The sequence below is a fragment of the Delphinapterus leucas genome, chromosome 11 (genome assembly GCF_059928025.1).
Source record: "Delphinapterus leucas isolate spDelLeu-1000000601 "Yukka" chromosome 11, BTC_Dleu_Yukka2, whole genome shotgun sequence".
In the NCBI taxonomy this organism is placed as follows: Eukaryota; Metazoa; Chordata; class Mammalia; order Artiodactyla; family Monodontidae; genus Delphinapterus; species Delphinapterus leucas.
The window spans coordinates 13,134,210-13,149,691 of record NC_143139.1 but is presented as its reverse complement, the minus strand read 5'-3'; the positions used below and the strand labels follow the sequence as shown (position 1 = coordinate 13,149,691).

General features: G+C 38.4%; 1 protein-coding gene and 1 long non-coding RNA gene across 2 annotated transcripts in view; one reads left to right on the top strand and one right to left on the bottom strand.

The window, feature by feature from the left end:
• The window catches only part of LOC149747958 (uncharacterized), a 150,136-nt gene that overhangs the window by 13,692 nt on the left and 120,962 nt on the right, over nucleotides 1-15,482 (bottom strand). The window contains exon 5 of the long non-coding RNA XR_016394878.1: nucleotides 13,271-13,397. This is a non-coding gene — a long non-coding RNA (uncharacterized LOC149747958). The remainder of the gene's footprint in view (nucleotides 1-13,270; nucleotides 13,398-15,482) is intronic.
• The window catches only part of SLC15A5 (solute carrier family 15 member 5), a 98,278-nt gene that overhangs the window by 57,227 nt on the left and 25,569 nt on the right, over nucleotides 1-15,482 (top strand). Inside the window, 2 exon segments of the mRNA XM_022577679.2 lie at nucleotides 1,771-1,959; nucleotides 11,996-12,127. Of these exon segments, the coding sequence (XP_022433387.1) occupies nucleotides 1,771-1,959; nucleotides 11,996-12,127 (321 nt within the window).

Sequence of the window (15,482 nt, the reverse complement as noted above, 5' to 3'; positions counted from 1 at the left end):
GTCTCAGAGTGCTCTATGCTAGAGAAGTTTAATGTGTGTAGAAATCTTCTTGGATCTTGTTGAATGCAGATCTGATTCAGTCTTTCTAGGATGAAGCTTGAGATTCTGTATGTCTAGCAAGCTTCCAGGTGATCCCTAAGCTGTTGATCAGGGACTATACTTTGAGTTTCAAGGACAGAGCAAGAGGCCAAGAGACTTCTGTCTCACATTTCATGCCTATGTACAGGAAACAGAGGCCCAGGTAAAAATGCCACAATTCCGCATCAAGTCAGAGCTAAAATTCATCAGTAAGCCATAAAACCTGATGACTAAACCAAGGTTTGGCCAACCGCTATACTCATGGGCCAAATCTGGCCCCAACTGCCCTAGCAAACTGCTTTACATATAGCGGTAACAGAGTAAATATTAAATTGAATTGACATTTCAGGTCTCTTTCTGGTGAGTCTTAATGTGCCAAGTAATCTAGATAAATCCTGTGATGAATTTTATCTTAAAGGTAGATAATATTAAAATTCCTTTTTTAAATATGAACTGTTAACAGAACCAAAATCTCTACTTCATTATGAATGGGCCTTCGTGGAACCTAATTTAAAGTAATAATAAATTTTAAAATTCCTCAAATTTTCTGTTCTTCAGATTTCCTCCCTTTTTACACCTTCTATTTCTTGAGGTCTCAGTAAAGAGCAGATTTTATGGATACATTTAAATGCTGAGATACAATCAAAAAATTTACCTACCAGTTTCTCTATCAACCAAAACAAACACTAAGCTATTTAAACATTAGATTGATTTTTCTGAATTTAAAGCTTTGCCTTATCTGAAATTTTATGCAAGTTAGCGAAAGGTGACTATCTTTAAATTTCAAGTAAATTCCATCAAGCTAAAGTTTGCCTCTGCTCTAACAATGGGATTAAGTCCAGTAATAGGAATGATAAATTGAGAAATGGAATGGTTGCAGTAGATATAAACTGTACCAAAATTGTAACAAAATCTCTACTCATTTTCAACCAAAAATTCCTAGATAATTCCTTAAAAGTAAAAGAGAAAAGCTGAACCACTATCTGAATAATTGCTTCCATTTATATCTGTTTCCTAGTTAATTCACCTTTAATATTTTTTTCCTAAGCCAAAGTTTCTAGTCTTCAATTCAGTAATAGCTGCTTTACTTTTTCTGAAAAGATTAGAGAAATGTCAGAAAACTGAGGACTGATGATGCTTACAGGTTATTTCAAAACTGTTTTTCCATAATAATTAAAATCTTATAAAGAGATCATTTCATTTAAAATTTTCCCAAATCATTTTTGATTCAGATATATCTAAAAAAGTTATCAGAATAATATAACTTATCTGAGGATAAAAGTTCAAAACCATTGCTTTAGCTTCAATAATAATTGCTACTAATTGCTACCAGGAACCGTTACAATAATAACTGTACATTGTCTTTAAATCTCATAGCCATCCTACAAAGTAAGTGTCTTTAACCCCATCTTAGAGCTGAGGAAAGAGATAATGAGGTTAAATAACTGAGGCCATGTAACCGGTAAGTCAGGAAATAGGGAACTAATGTAGCCATTTCTGAGAGACCAGAGCCTGAGCACAGGAAAATCACACAACACAGTTAGCTGGCATCTGGATATCCTTGGAACATCAGCAAAAACAACAGATGTTGAGGATACACCCTCTACTGTCCATGTGTAAGAAATGCTATAGCCTATTACACTGATTTGGAGGCTCTTTAAAATTTTTTTTTCTTTTTCACTTTTTCTTCAGTTGCTGGCAATCTTTCTGCTGCATTGTCTGTGATGGTAGCTGGCTTCTTTGAAATACACAGAAAGCACTTCCATCCAGTCGAGCAGTCTCTTTCAGGCAAAGTTGCCACCATTTCCTCCATGCCCTGTTTCCACCTGGTTCTTCAATACATTTTACTTGGAGTGGCTGAAACTCTGGTCAACCCAGCCTGTGAGTAACACTTTTTTCACCACCTGTTAGAACATACTGAGTCTTCACACAGAACACATCACCTCAAGCAGCTGGAGATCTAGTCCCACCCTGGAGATTTCCCACAATGCTTCAGAACAAGCCTATGCATCACCCTCATTTTTAATTACTCTTTCTTCCTTTACTACATACAGACTATCATTAATTCTACCTGAATATAGATAGAATGGAACGTAAGATTTACTAACTTGGTTAAAGGCAGTGATCATTTGGTCAGATACACGACAGGAGGAAAAAACTTTGCTAAAATCTAGAAGACACCGCTGACATATGCAGATGCAAACTCTCCTCTTCTCCCTTCCCTCTTCCCACCCCGCTCCCTCTCATTCATAGGTAAACTCACATATATACTCCCTCCAAGAATGACATTTCTAATGTACTTTCAGAGTATATAAGTATGCAAAGCAATGAAAATTTGAGTCAATTTTCCAGACAACTCAATGTCTTTAAATTAAATTACACTAAATTAAGTGGGATCACTAGTGTTTCATAAGACAGGTTCAAAGTAACTTTATTAAAAATCAAGCGTTTTCTGGCATATCTAGATGGCTGATATTAATTAAACTAGCCACTTTAAAATTCATCAAAATATTTCTGTGACTTCTTGCACAGAAATGTGTGTGTGTGTGTGTGTGTGTGAGTGTATGTGTGTATTTATCAGTGTGATCTATTGCATCCTATATTTCTATCTTCCTTATTGTTCCCTGTATGGGGAATCCTGATTGTAACTCAAGCACCAATTATACTTTACCAAGATTATTTTTATAACTTCCTAACTCTTCCTACCTTTAACATCTCTCCTGTTCTAGCTCCTCAATTCACAACCTTTTGAGTAATTATCCTAAATGACAATTCTACCATTTCCCTTGTTTAAAATCTTCAATGATTCTATTATCTTCAGTTACTCTTAAATTCCTTAAAGAAATATATATTTTACATATACATACATGCACACATACACATACATATATATGATACTGAAGCAGTTCTTTGAAAAAAGTCAAAATAAAATTGTGTCATTACAGTCATATATATGTTAGACTTCTTTTTTATAATTTTAAATCATTTCATTCCACATGAAATAAAAGGTTTTATGAGATTCTAAAATGTGGCTATCACTGTTTAACACTACAAGGAATACAACAGAAGTATAAAAGAATGCCACCACACAAATATTTGTGACCTCCCTGATGTTTCCAGAAAATTGTTGGACGTAGTCAGCCGGAATTTTATAGGTGGGATGTGAAGAAAGCTAAAGTATGAAGGTGATGAGTGAATACAGTCAGGAAATGCCCAGCCAGCTAAGCAATTGTGGTTCAACACACGAAAGCCAGAGAGGCACTTACACACATAGACTTCAAAAGGCAGATCATGTAGGATAAATCATTTAGTCCACCCATCCCTGATTTACCCGTCTGGAAACTGAGGTCAAACTAAGTCAACTGACTTATCCTCTATAGAGCTCATGGGGTAGGGACCAGAGACTTTGTTTTGATTTACAGCTTTGTCACTTACTGCATGTGTGACCTTAAAAATTCATTTAACCACTAAGCTTCACCTTTTAGATCTTCAAAATGGAAATAATTATAACCCTCCCTTATATCACAGCATCAGCGTAACAGTCAATGGGAATGAAGCCTACTTCTTGAGACTCAAATGGCGTAAAATGTGAAAGGGCGTTTGGAACTGTAAAATCAAGAATCACTCTTCTGCAAGGCAGTACAGCATAGCCGTTAACATCCATGGTCTTAAAGTCAGGCAGATCTGACTTCAAACCCACTTCAGCCACTGACTGGTTGTGTGACCATGGCAAAATTATTCTGCATTTCTGAGCCTTTCTCATCATCTATAAAATGGGGAAGGGATATTGTAAGGACTAAGTGAAATATTTCACGTAAAGGAAAAAAGCAGAGTGTCGAATATATAGACAGCACTCAGTATTAGCAGCAGTAATGTATGCTGTTATTTTTGTTACTATCTTTCGCATAAATTAATAGTCCAAGACTCAGGGCTCAAGGACAGATGTCCGGCTCATAACTCTTTCTACCACACCTACCACAATGTGAGCACCAGGAGACTTGGCAGTGTGGGCAGAATCGTGTCTTTCTCACCAGTCGTCCTAGGTCCCTTTTTTCTCCTTACTTCTCACCTCCAATCCAACAGCAAGTCTTTGTCTTTACTCTGAAATATAATCTAAATCTGGCCCTGTCTCCAAATGAATTGATCTATGAAACACAAACAGACTCAGAGACCTAGAGAACAGATTTGTGGTTGCCAGAGGGGAGGGGGTGGGGGAGGGAAGGACTGGAAGTTTGGGGTTAGCAGATGTAAATTATTACATATAGGATGGATAAACAACAAGGTCCTACTATATAGCACAGGCAACTATATTCAATATCCTGAGATAAACCATAATGGAAAAAAAACCATTAAGAAATGTCTTTATATGTATAACTGAATAAACTTTGCTGTATGGCAGAAATTAATACAACATTGTAAATCAACTGTACTTCACTAAAAATAAAACTTTTTTTTTTTAAACATCTTTATTGGGGTATAATTGCTTTACAGTGGTGTGTTAGTTTCTGCTTTATAACAAAGTGAATCAGTTATACATATACGTATGTTCCCATATGTCTTCCCTCTTGCGTCTCCCTCCCTCCCACTCTCCCTATCCCACCCCTCCAGGCTGTCACAAAGCACCGAGCTAATATCCCTGTGCCTTGCGGCTGCTTCCCCCTAGCTATCTACCTTACTACGTTTGTTAGTGTGTATATGTCCATGACTCTCTCTAGCCCTGTCAAAGCTCACCCTTCCCCCTCCCCATATCCTCAAGTCCGTTCTCCAGTAGGTCTGCGTCTTTATTCCTGTCTTACCCCTAGGTTCTTCATGACATTAAAAATAAAACTTTTAAAAATGAAAAAATGACAAATAAATCTGGCTCTGTCTCACTGTGTCCTTTGCTATCCACCTGGTCTCTAATCCCAATTCCTTTTGGTTTTTTTTTTTTTTGGCCATGCTACAAGGCATGCAAGTTCTTTCCCAACCAGGGATTGAACCCTTGCCCCCTGCATTGGGAGCATGCGGTCTTAACCACTGGACCGCCAGGGAAGTCCTCTAATCTCAATTCTTTCTGAGCCTCCTAACTTATCTCCCTGCTTCCTCTCCTGCCTGAGTCCATTCTCTTAACAGCTATCCTGCTCTTTCTAAAACATCAGTCCTGTCGTTCCCCTGCTTAAAATTCCACAATAGGGATTTGGAGATAAATTTCTTAAATGGTGAGTAAGACTCCACATGATTCAGCCTCCGTGTACTGCTCCAACCACATTCTATAACATTCTTTCCCCTGACTGCTTCACTAGAAATTTGATGATCTTCATTCTGTGTTTCTAAGGTGTCAAACTTATTTTTGCCCCAAGGCCTTTGAACTTCTTCTGTCTAGAATCTCTTTTCTTTCCTCTTCAAGCAGCTGGCTTCTCCTCATTATTGAGTTTTCTCAAAGATCATCTCGTCAGAGAGGATTCCCTGGTCATCCCATCATCTTCCAGTCCATTACCCTGTTCCACCTTTTTTAAAATAACACTTGTGAGAATCAAAAATTTTCTTATCTATAAGTGTATGTTTATTGCCTGCCTCTCACCATGAGAATGTACAGTCTTGAAGTACATTTCCTGATCTTTCTTTTTCATCTCTGTATTCTTCTGTGTTCTGAAAAGTACACATATATGGTAGGTGATAAATAAGTATATTTTATATACTAGATTGAATAAACTAATGAATGGATGAACTCTATAGCCATTTCTATTTGAGTATAATAAAAATATATTATTCAAATTACTGACAGTGTCCTACATTGTTAGCACTGAGAAAGCAAGCACAGTGGATCACTTCCCAAATTTCAGTGGACATTCTTTACCCCGCTAAGTCATGGTGGACATTGAAGATGATCCGCAAGAAAAAAAAAAAAAAGAAAACACTTCAAATTACGTCTTAATCATGGCAGTGTATACCCCAGCTATCTCATAACTTGTTTTTGTTTATTCAAATAATACTGTCTACAATATACCTGACACTGCTCTAGGAACTTAAGACACATCAGCTTAAAAAAAAGAAAGAAAATATTTCTGCCATTGTAGGACTTATATTCTACCAAGGGGAGAAAGGTAATACACAATAAATGTAATAAATAAATCACAGAGCATGTTAGAAGTTGATGAGTGCTAAAGAAGAAAAGATAGAAAAGTATAAGGGGAATCAGATATGCCAAGTAGGGAGAGAACAGGTTGCAGCATTAAGAGATTGGTCAGGATAGACCCCAGTGAGAGGTGACATTTGAGCAGAGACTTGAAAGAGTTGAGGGAGTCATCCACATGGATATATGTAAAGAATATCATTGCTGGAAAAGCAGTCAGTAAATGCAAAGATGGGAGGTGTGTCTGGCAAGAAAGTGCAAGGAGTCTCATGCAGTTGGAGGAGTGAGGAAGAGAGAAACTGGTAAGAGATGAGTAAAAGTGGCCATTGTAAAGACTACAACTTGGGGCTTCCCTGCTGGTGCAGTGGTTGAGAGTCCGCCTGCCGATGCAGGGGACACGGGTTCGTGTCCGGGTCCGGGAGGATCCCACATGCCGCGGAGCGGCTGGGCCCGTGAGCCATGGCCGCTGAGCCTGTGCGTCCGGAGCCTGTGCTCCGCAACGGGAGAGGCCACATCAGTGAGAGGCCCACGTACCGCAAAAAAAAAAAAAAAAAAAAGACTACAACTTGGGCTCTGAGTGACATGGGAAAAGGAGTGACATGATATTACTCACACTTAAAAAAAAAAGAAAAACCCTCTCTCTGCTGTAGAGAATATACTATAGTGAGGAAAAGGATAGATACATGGAGGTAATAATCTAAGGAAGACAAATGAGTGTCTCAGAACAGGAAGAAGCAGTATAGGTAGTGAGAAATAGTCAAAGTTTAGTCATATTTGAAGACAGACCACTAGAGTGAAAGAGGGGAGTTAGCGATGACATCAAAGTTGTTGACCTGAGCAATTGGAAGGATGGAGTTGACATCTACAGAGAGATAACAGGCTACCGGTGCAGCAAGCCTTGAGGAGAAGATCACGAGTTTCATGTTGGACATGTTGAGGATGAGCTGTCAAACAGAGATATCAAAAAGCGCATTGGATATCCAAGCCTATGATTTGGTACTGAAGTAGGGGACAGATGCAATTTGACAGTCATAAGCATTTCAGTCGTATTTAAAGTAATGGGACTAGTTGAGATCGCCAAGGGAGTCAGGGTACATAGGAAGTCGGTGTAGACAGAGAAGAGGATTCAAGAACTGAGAGCCCTGAGGCACTCCATTATGAAGACATTCAGGAGATGAGAAATTTGCAAAGGAGATAGAAAAGAACCTGAGAAAAGAAGAAAACCAAGAATGCAACATCTTAAAAGTCAAATGAAGAAAAGGTATCCAGGAGGAGGGAATGATCAACTGTGTCAAATGCTGATGGATCAAACAAGCTGAGGACTGAGAATTGACTATTGAATTAAACAATCTATGGGCTATGGGTGATTTTGGCAAGAGTTTTTTGTATGCCCAGAATGGGAACGTTCAAAAGCCTGACCAGAATAAGTTTAAGGGATAACAGGACAAGAAGAATTGGAGACGATTCATTTGAAAAACTTTGCTACAAAGGGAAACAGGGGAATGAAACAGTGGCTGACAAGGAATGGGGTTAAGAAAGGGTTTTTTATTTGTATTGCTTTTAAGGAAGAAAAATGATGGCATCACAGATTATTCTGGTGGGAATGATTCAACAAAGGGGGAAAGTTGATGGTGTCAGGAAAATACAGGTTGAGAATCTGGCTTACACAGTAGCAAGCATAGTTCATCAATGGGGACAGTTTGGAGGTCAGAGTGTGTAGATGCAGAAACTCATGGTGTGGAGATTCTATGGAAATCCTCTTCCAGCTAATTCGATATCTTTAGTGAAGTAGGATGCCAAGCCATGAGCTGAGGATGGAGGAGGACATCTTGGGGGTTGGCAGAGAGGGGAAAGGCGTGTAGTCGTTGTCTAGAACAATGGGGAGTGAAGGAACCAGGGAGATAATATAGAAGTTACCATGGAGCATAAGGAGGCCATTTGAGGTTTGTGGGCAGGAATTTAAAATGGGTTGGTCAACGGAGTTATAAGATTTTCTCCAGCCACATTAGACTGCATGGATATAGGAGCAGAGATAGCAGATAAAGAATTGTTTTGCCAATCAATTTCCAGAAAGCAAGAGACAGGCAAAGAAATGAGGGAATGTGGAAGAATACGACTGTGACAGTTGAACTTAACTCATCCAATGGAACTTAACTTGAGTAAAAAGAGTAGTGAGAAAATGAAGGGCATGAAAGAGGTGAAGATAATAAAAGGAGTAATGGAGTGGAGGCCCTGAAGGAGGACAAGCATTCTGGTGGTTGAGTAGTCAAGAATAAGCTGGGAAGATGGAAGGTGGTAGTCAGAGGGGAAGGCACAAAGTTGAGATTATGGAGTGGTGACAATTATTACTCTAGGGCATGGGTTGGCAAACATTTTCTTAAAAGTGTCAGATAGTAAATGGTTAGGTTTTACACTCTACTCTCTGTCACAACCACTCAACTCTGTCATTGTGGTGTCTAAGCAATCAGAGACAATATACAGTGAATGGGTGTGGCTCTGTTCCAATAAAACTTTATTTATAAATAGGTGGCAGGCTGGACCTTACCTGACTGTAGTTCAACAACCCTGGTCTGGGGTGCAAGATTCAGGGTGTGACCATGGGTGTGAGTGGCTGATGTCAAGTGGAGGACAAGGACATTGGAAAGGAGGTCAGGAACTGGGAAACCCAGAGATGGCAGGATGGAAGGTTGGGAGGATGATCTATATGTATGTGTGTGTTAAAATTGCCGAGGATTAAGGCAGAAGTGGAACTGGAGAGTGTGACCATTAGAGGGGAGCTGATGACTTTGAAAAATAGAGGAAAATGTCTTAGCGATTGGTGGCTGACAGCACAAAAGAGAAATATTAGGTGATATAATTGGGTAACATGAGATTCAAAGCTGAAGCTTTTTAGGGATGAGGAAGGAAAAATGACCTGAAAATGGAAATAGTACAAAGTTCCATTTTCTAGTTCTGTGGTGCTTCTCCACATGTTCAAAATAACCCCTCACCAAATGCAATAAACACATTTTAACTGTTTAAGAACAACTGGAGTAGAAGAAATTTCCGGCAATGAGTTCCTAGCACCAGGTGCGTCAGGAAGGCAGTTCTGGCCCTATAGTTTGTAGATTCTGCATATGCTGTGATGGGGCATCTTTGCAAAACACTAACCACCTTCCACCTGGAGACACATTTCAGCTCTCTTTGGCAAGAAGACCAGCTTTCCTGTACACTGAATATTTTCTACAGTGTCTTCACAGTAAAATGAGAATTTTAGAATAGTGGCAGACTTGTTGATCATATCTATACTACAACATGCCAAAAGAAGTATCATGGAGCCTAAAAAATCAAGCTGGTGATCACCAAAGTCGAAAAAGATCAGAACATGCAAGTAGACGCCTGGAATTGGAGATCGGAGGACTAGAAGTGCTAAGTCCTATAAAAGGGAACTGGAGGCTTTCAAAACGATGGAAATGACATCAAAGAGAGATTCACCAGCAGGCAGAGAGCTGGCAAAGTGTGTTCATGAATTATATACCGCACCAGAAGTTCTGGCAAGAGAAAAGCACGGGATTAATAATTAACTAGCAAAGTAACAATGGGCTTGTAGAGTTTCTGCTTTTTCTCAGTGAAAGAAATCGGCCTACTTCGTCTTTCTGCCCATTGTTTGTCTCCTCATATTTATAAAGAGGAAAGTTCATAAGCCACATCCTTTTTATAGCCATGAATCATTTCTTCCCAAAGCCTCTTCAGCATTTTCCTTGTACTCTCCTTTGGATCTTTCTGAACAAACCTTGCGAGCTTGGCCTCGGGCTCCTGCTGGTGGTTTGCACTGCACAAGAGAGCTCTGGTACCCACGGCCTCCTGGTGCCGATATTTGAAGCCCTTCTTCACAGCATTTTATTTCTCACCATCATTACCTTCATCTCCAGTAACTATGTGTGGTATTAAGTGCCCAGTTAGCACCGCCGTTAGTATTGTGCATATCTCTGCTTTCTGCCCTCCCAGAGTTTAAAATCCAGGAAAGAGGTACTGATGCTTTTTTCCCACCCTCGGCCCCAGAACTCAGCACATCTGGAGCACAGAGACTCCTTTAAATGTTTATCAAATAAAAACACGTGGAGAACACACAGAAAGCAAAACAGAAATGTTAATTGAAAACAGGAAGGAACATGAACACATTGACATTAGGTGTTAGTAAGTTCATTTAAAAGTGCTGGACAGGGCTTCCCTGGTGGCGCAGGGGTTGAGAGTCTGCCTGCTAATGCAGGCGACACGGGTTCGTGCCCCGGTCCGGGAAGATCCCACATGCCGCCGAGCGGCTGCGCCCGTGAGCCACGGCCGCTGAGCTTGCGCGCCCTGAGCCTGTGCTCCGCAACGGGAGAGGCCACAACAGTGAGAGGCCCGCGTACCGCAAAAAAAAAAAAAAAAAAAAAAAAAAGTGCTGGACAAATGCAGAGTTTTACTGGGGTAAAAGTACAGAGAAACCAGGGGTGAAGTCTTCCTGAGAGGGAAGGGAGAAGGTAATAAAATCTCATTCTTCTTAGAGAGAGGGAAACTAAAAGTTTAGTGCTTACGGTATATCAGTTTTCTATCACCACATTTCTTTTTTAAAAGAGCTTTAGTGTTTATCTACTAGGTCTCATTGTAGAAAAATTTGCAAAGTTCAAAAGAGTAAAAATCCAGTAATTCAGCCAGTCAAAGCTAAAACTGTTCATGCTATTTAATGTGTTTACTTACAATATTTTGCCACTCATATACAAAAGAGAGAGGTGAGTACAATAAACTCCCATGTATTCATGTTCCAGCTTCATATTTTAGCTTTATCCCTTAGATTGCCATGCATATTTTAACATAGCTATGTTGATATGGAATGTACAAAATTATATATACTTATTTCGTTTATTTCTGATATTGAAAAAATTATTTTTAAGCGAAAATTAAAAAGAACTTTGCTCCGTGATTTTCCTTCAACCTCTTACCACCATCATTACTATTATTCCAACGATGACTTGGGGGGGGAAAAGATAACCATTTTGGAGACCCAATGCTTAAGCTACTGTCTCTTCTTAACTGGGATAATTTAAATGCATATAAAGGGCTTTGCACAGTGCCTTACACAAGTAGTTAGGGGCTATTTGATTTGGTAAAATTAATACTGTTAAAAATAGCTAAACTTATTCAGCACTGTAATAAACACTTTACATATATTATAGCAAGTAAGAGTCACAGCACCTCAGCAGGTGAGTAATGGTCTTACTTTCATTTTATAGGGAAGAACGCTGAGGCTTAGGAAGTTTAAGTAACATACTTAAAATCACAGGGGTAGTAAACAGTTGACCCGAGATTTTAGTATAAGCTTATCTAACTCCAGAGCCCATGCTGTTAACCTCCATGCTAGTTTTCTATGATAAATTCAAGATTTCTATAGGGAACCTAATGATGTATATAGAAGTACAGAATCATAGACCTCATTGATAGATTGCCATGGTATTAACCAGTACAAGCCTTAGCTCAATCCAAAATTCATAAGGAATATTCCAATTGAGGTGAAATTTGGGTGAATATATTGGGACACTCAACCACCAGTAATCAAATTTTCCTTGTACTATTACAGCAATATATTTTGCCATTTTTTATTCCTTGTAGACATCTGTAAATTGTAACATCATAATATAGCTTACTATAGTAACTTTAACAAAGTCCAACAGAAATTTTGCCTGTTTTGGTAAACTTTCTTTGAGGTATGATCAATACTAATTTGAAGAATATCTATGAAAGTATTTTAAACAGAATGTTCTAAATTCTGACCTTTTTTCTTCTCAGTCTCTGTAATATCATACAGATTTGTTCCAAGTACCATCAGAGGAAACTTTATGAATTGTTTGACACTGTTCAATGGTTTTGGTTGTTTCATGGGGGCACTGATGGTGGAGCTGGTCTACCTCATCTCAGAAGGTAAAAACAGTTTCATGGTATGCTTATATATATATTGATTTGATGACTAGAGAATTGAGGGACAAAACCTTAAGAGAGGGGTTTTGCTAGCGTAGTCTTTTTTTAAATTGATCCACTTTTGCAATTAAGATAGAGTTAAGATAGGAAATAGACTCTTGCTGTATTCATTAATTTCTAGGAATTGTTTTTCTTTTGATAGGGGGAGGTAATTACAGAATGTCACTTCTCATGAGACCCTGTCTGCTGTCTTTCTTTCGTGTATTTTAAAACAAACTGGTCATTATATTCTTTCTAGGTCTTTCAACAGGGCTGTATTCCATAATGTGTCATAGCTGGCATAGGTGACCCTCAGAAAAGGTAAGTCCTGTGTAAATGTAAGAGGACAGGGTATCTGGATGATCCTTTAGCCAGAAATAGTGTCTGTGCAACCAAAGAGAAATTGTGAGTTGAATGACAACTGATCTTGGAAATTTTTCCCTATAGATATTTTGGTAAGGAGAAACAATCAATCTGAAAAATTCACATGCAACATAAAAAGTACTACACTTATATGGGCTGGTAGAAAAATCAAACAGGATAACATTAAAGATTAGCTGTCACAGTGAAATGTCTTTGGCTGTTTTTTAAATCTACAGACTTTTTCCTTTATTTGTTCTGAGAGGTTAATACAGCTTAAAATTTATTAAATTTGCTTGTGCTTATTTTATGGGAAATACTGCATGCCTATTCTCTGCTTTCAAAAATACTTAGTTATACTTTTAAAATAATGTAAAGAAATATTCATTTGTATTCTCTACAAATAAATTTTACTTGCCTACGTTCACACTATGTAAAACATAAATTCTATGAATGAGAAACTCCTTTTAACACTAGGGTATCCATTCAAAAAATATTTATGGAGGATCCACTCTGTTCCAATTACCATACTGGGCGCTAGAAACACCATGGCAAGCAAAATAAACTTCCAAACCATCACAAAATTTCCAGGGGTGTAGGGAAGCAATAAAATTGAGTGATGAATTAAATGATACGTATAGTAGAGTTCTAGGGAACAAATCTACAATCCTTGATTGTTAAGATCAAACCCTGTTCTTTTCTTAGTTGACTGAGAAAGTTAAGCCAAAGTTTATATTGAATACTTACCATGTGCCAGGCCCTGTGCCACATGGAATTATGCGAGATGTGGTTCCAGTTTTCAAACGGCTCAAATCCAAACTGTCACAATTAAGTGTGAACTACAGGAGTTGTTGACATCTCTGATGATTAGATTCTTTAAATGCAAACAAAGAACAAAGCACTGGTATTAGGATTTTATAAGATAACTTGGAAAATTCTAACCTATATCTCTACCTCAACATCTTAGTTGTTGAACATGTTTATTTTCTTCAACATTACTCAATGAAGATGTTTCTGAAAATTTGCTAAAAGAAGGTCTATAATCAAATTACATTTGACATATTCTAGAAAGACTGCAAAGTCAAACATTACTATCAGTTTACCTTTTATATAAGTCTAAATTTTTCATATACATGCTTAAGCAACTGACCCAGAGTCTGGCCAAACTTCCAGTTAAGTTCTCCACAAGGCAGTTCTCACTTTAGTCATCAGCCACAAGTTTGGAGGTCCCCAGGGCTGCCATCACTTCTGATAAGCTGGCTATAAATATGGAGATTCCCCACAGACTCCCCCTCAGAACTGATGATTTGCTAGAAAGCACAATACTTAGGATTACAGCTTTATTACAGCAAAAGAATACAAATGGGAATGTGATAAAGGGAGAGAGGCATAAAACAAGGTCTGGGAGGGTCCCAAAAGTGAAGCCTTCTTTCACGCTGAGAGATGTGGTACCCAACTGGCACATCAGTGTGTGACAATACGCAGAGTATTATCACCCAGGGAAGCTTACCTGAGCTTTGGTGTGCAGACTTTTTCTTGAGGCTTTATTATGTAGGCAGATTGACTGAAACATTGGCCATGTAGTTTAACTCAATCTCCAGCCTCTTTTCTCTCTTAAGAGATCGGGCTGATATCCTGTGGCTCAAAACCCCAACCCTCTAATCATCTGGTTGGTCTTCCTGGCTGGCCAGCTCCCATTCTGAGTCATGCCATTAACATAACCCATCAGGTGGGGCTTAAGAGGCCAATCATGAATAACAAACATACTTCAATCACTTCGGAAATTCAATGGTTTTAGAGTTTATCTCCCAGGAACCAGGAAGAAAGACCAGGCAATTTCTCTATCATGCACAACTATTCCTGCAAATACATTTCACTGAAAACCTAAATTTTTATTGAGAATCTGCATAGTGTGGTAGGACCTGTTATATGCATTACTGGGTTTATTACAGCAATCTTATAAAGTTGATATTACTATCCTCATTTTTGAAACTTAATAATTAAGACAGAAAGAAGAAAATGAAGTGCTTCAGTCACCACCACTAGTATCTGACAGAGCTCTGACCCTCCCAGCATTCTGAAGCCAATGCCAGTGTTTTTCTTCAATATTTATTTACTTATTTAAGTTTACTTTGGCTATGCCAGGTCTCAGTTGTGGCACATGGGATCTTTGTTGTGGCATGTAGGATCTTTATTTGCAGCCAATGTTGATTTTAATACATCAAACAGCTACTAAGGGTCACACAGTGTAAGGGCTTTTTACTTCTGCAATACAATCTCCTTGGATGGAGGTCTGCATATAGGATATTATTGATAATATTCTAGACATAGTAAAAGATAGATTTTTAAAAGTTTATATCATTTTAGCAGAGTTTGGTGCCCATGAAAGGAGGTTTACTAAGAACACATGGTAAGGACATCTTAGCAACATGGGATGTGCAGGGGAGATTCTCTAAACTTATGTTCAAAAGAACACCATTTAAATTACTGATGATTGATTTGATTTACTTCTGAAAACTTTTTTTTCTGTTCATAGTAATACCGTGTTACATCAAATCATATCCCAATAAATTAGAATCTTACAGTTGGATGTCACCTTAGAGGTAATCTAGTCTAACATTGTACCAAAAACTAGAAGATGTACCATCATCTTCCAGTGCCCAGAAAAATTCTCTACTTTGAGAAGTAACCTAAGTCTACCCATCTGTTGATAACTGTATTCCACAGGATAAGCTTAGTTTTCTATCCACATATCAACTCTTCAAACATTTGATAAATATTTGGAGAAGTAATGTGGTACAATGTTTAAAAGAGTAGGTCCTGTAGTCAAACGATATGAATTCCAATCCAGGTAGTCTAGCTGTGTGTCCTCAGTTTTCATGCCAGAAACAACAACAATAAATAATTCATCATGTTGCTGAGAGGATTAAGTAATTAATATGCACACTAAGTGCTCAAA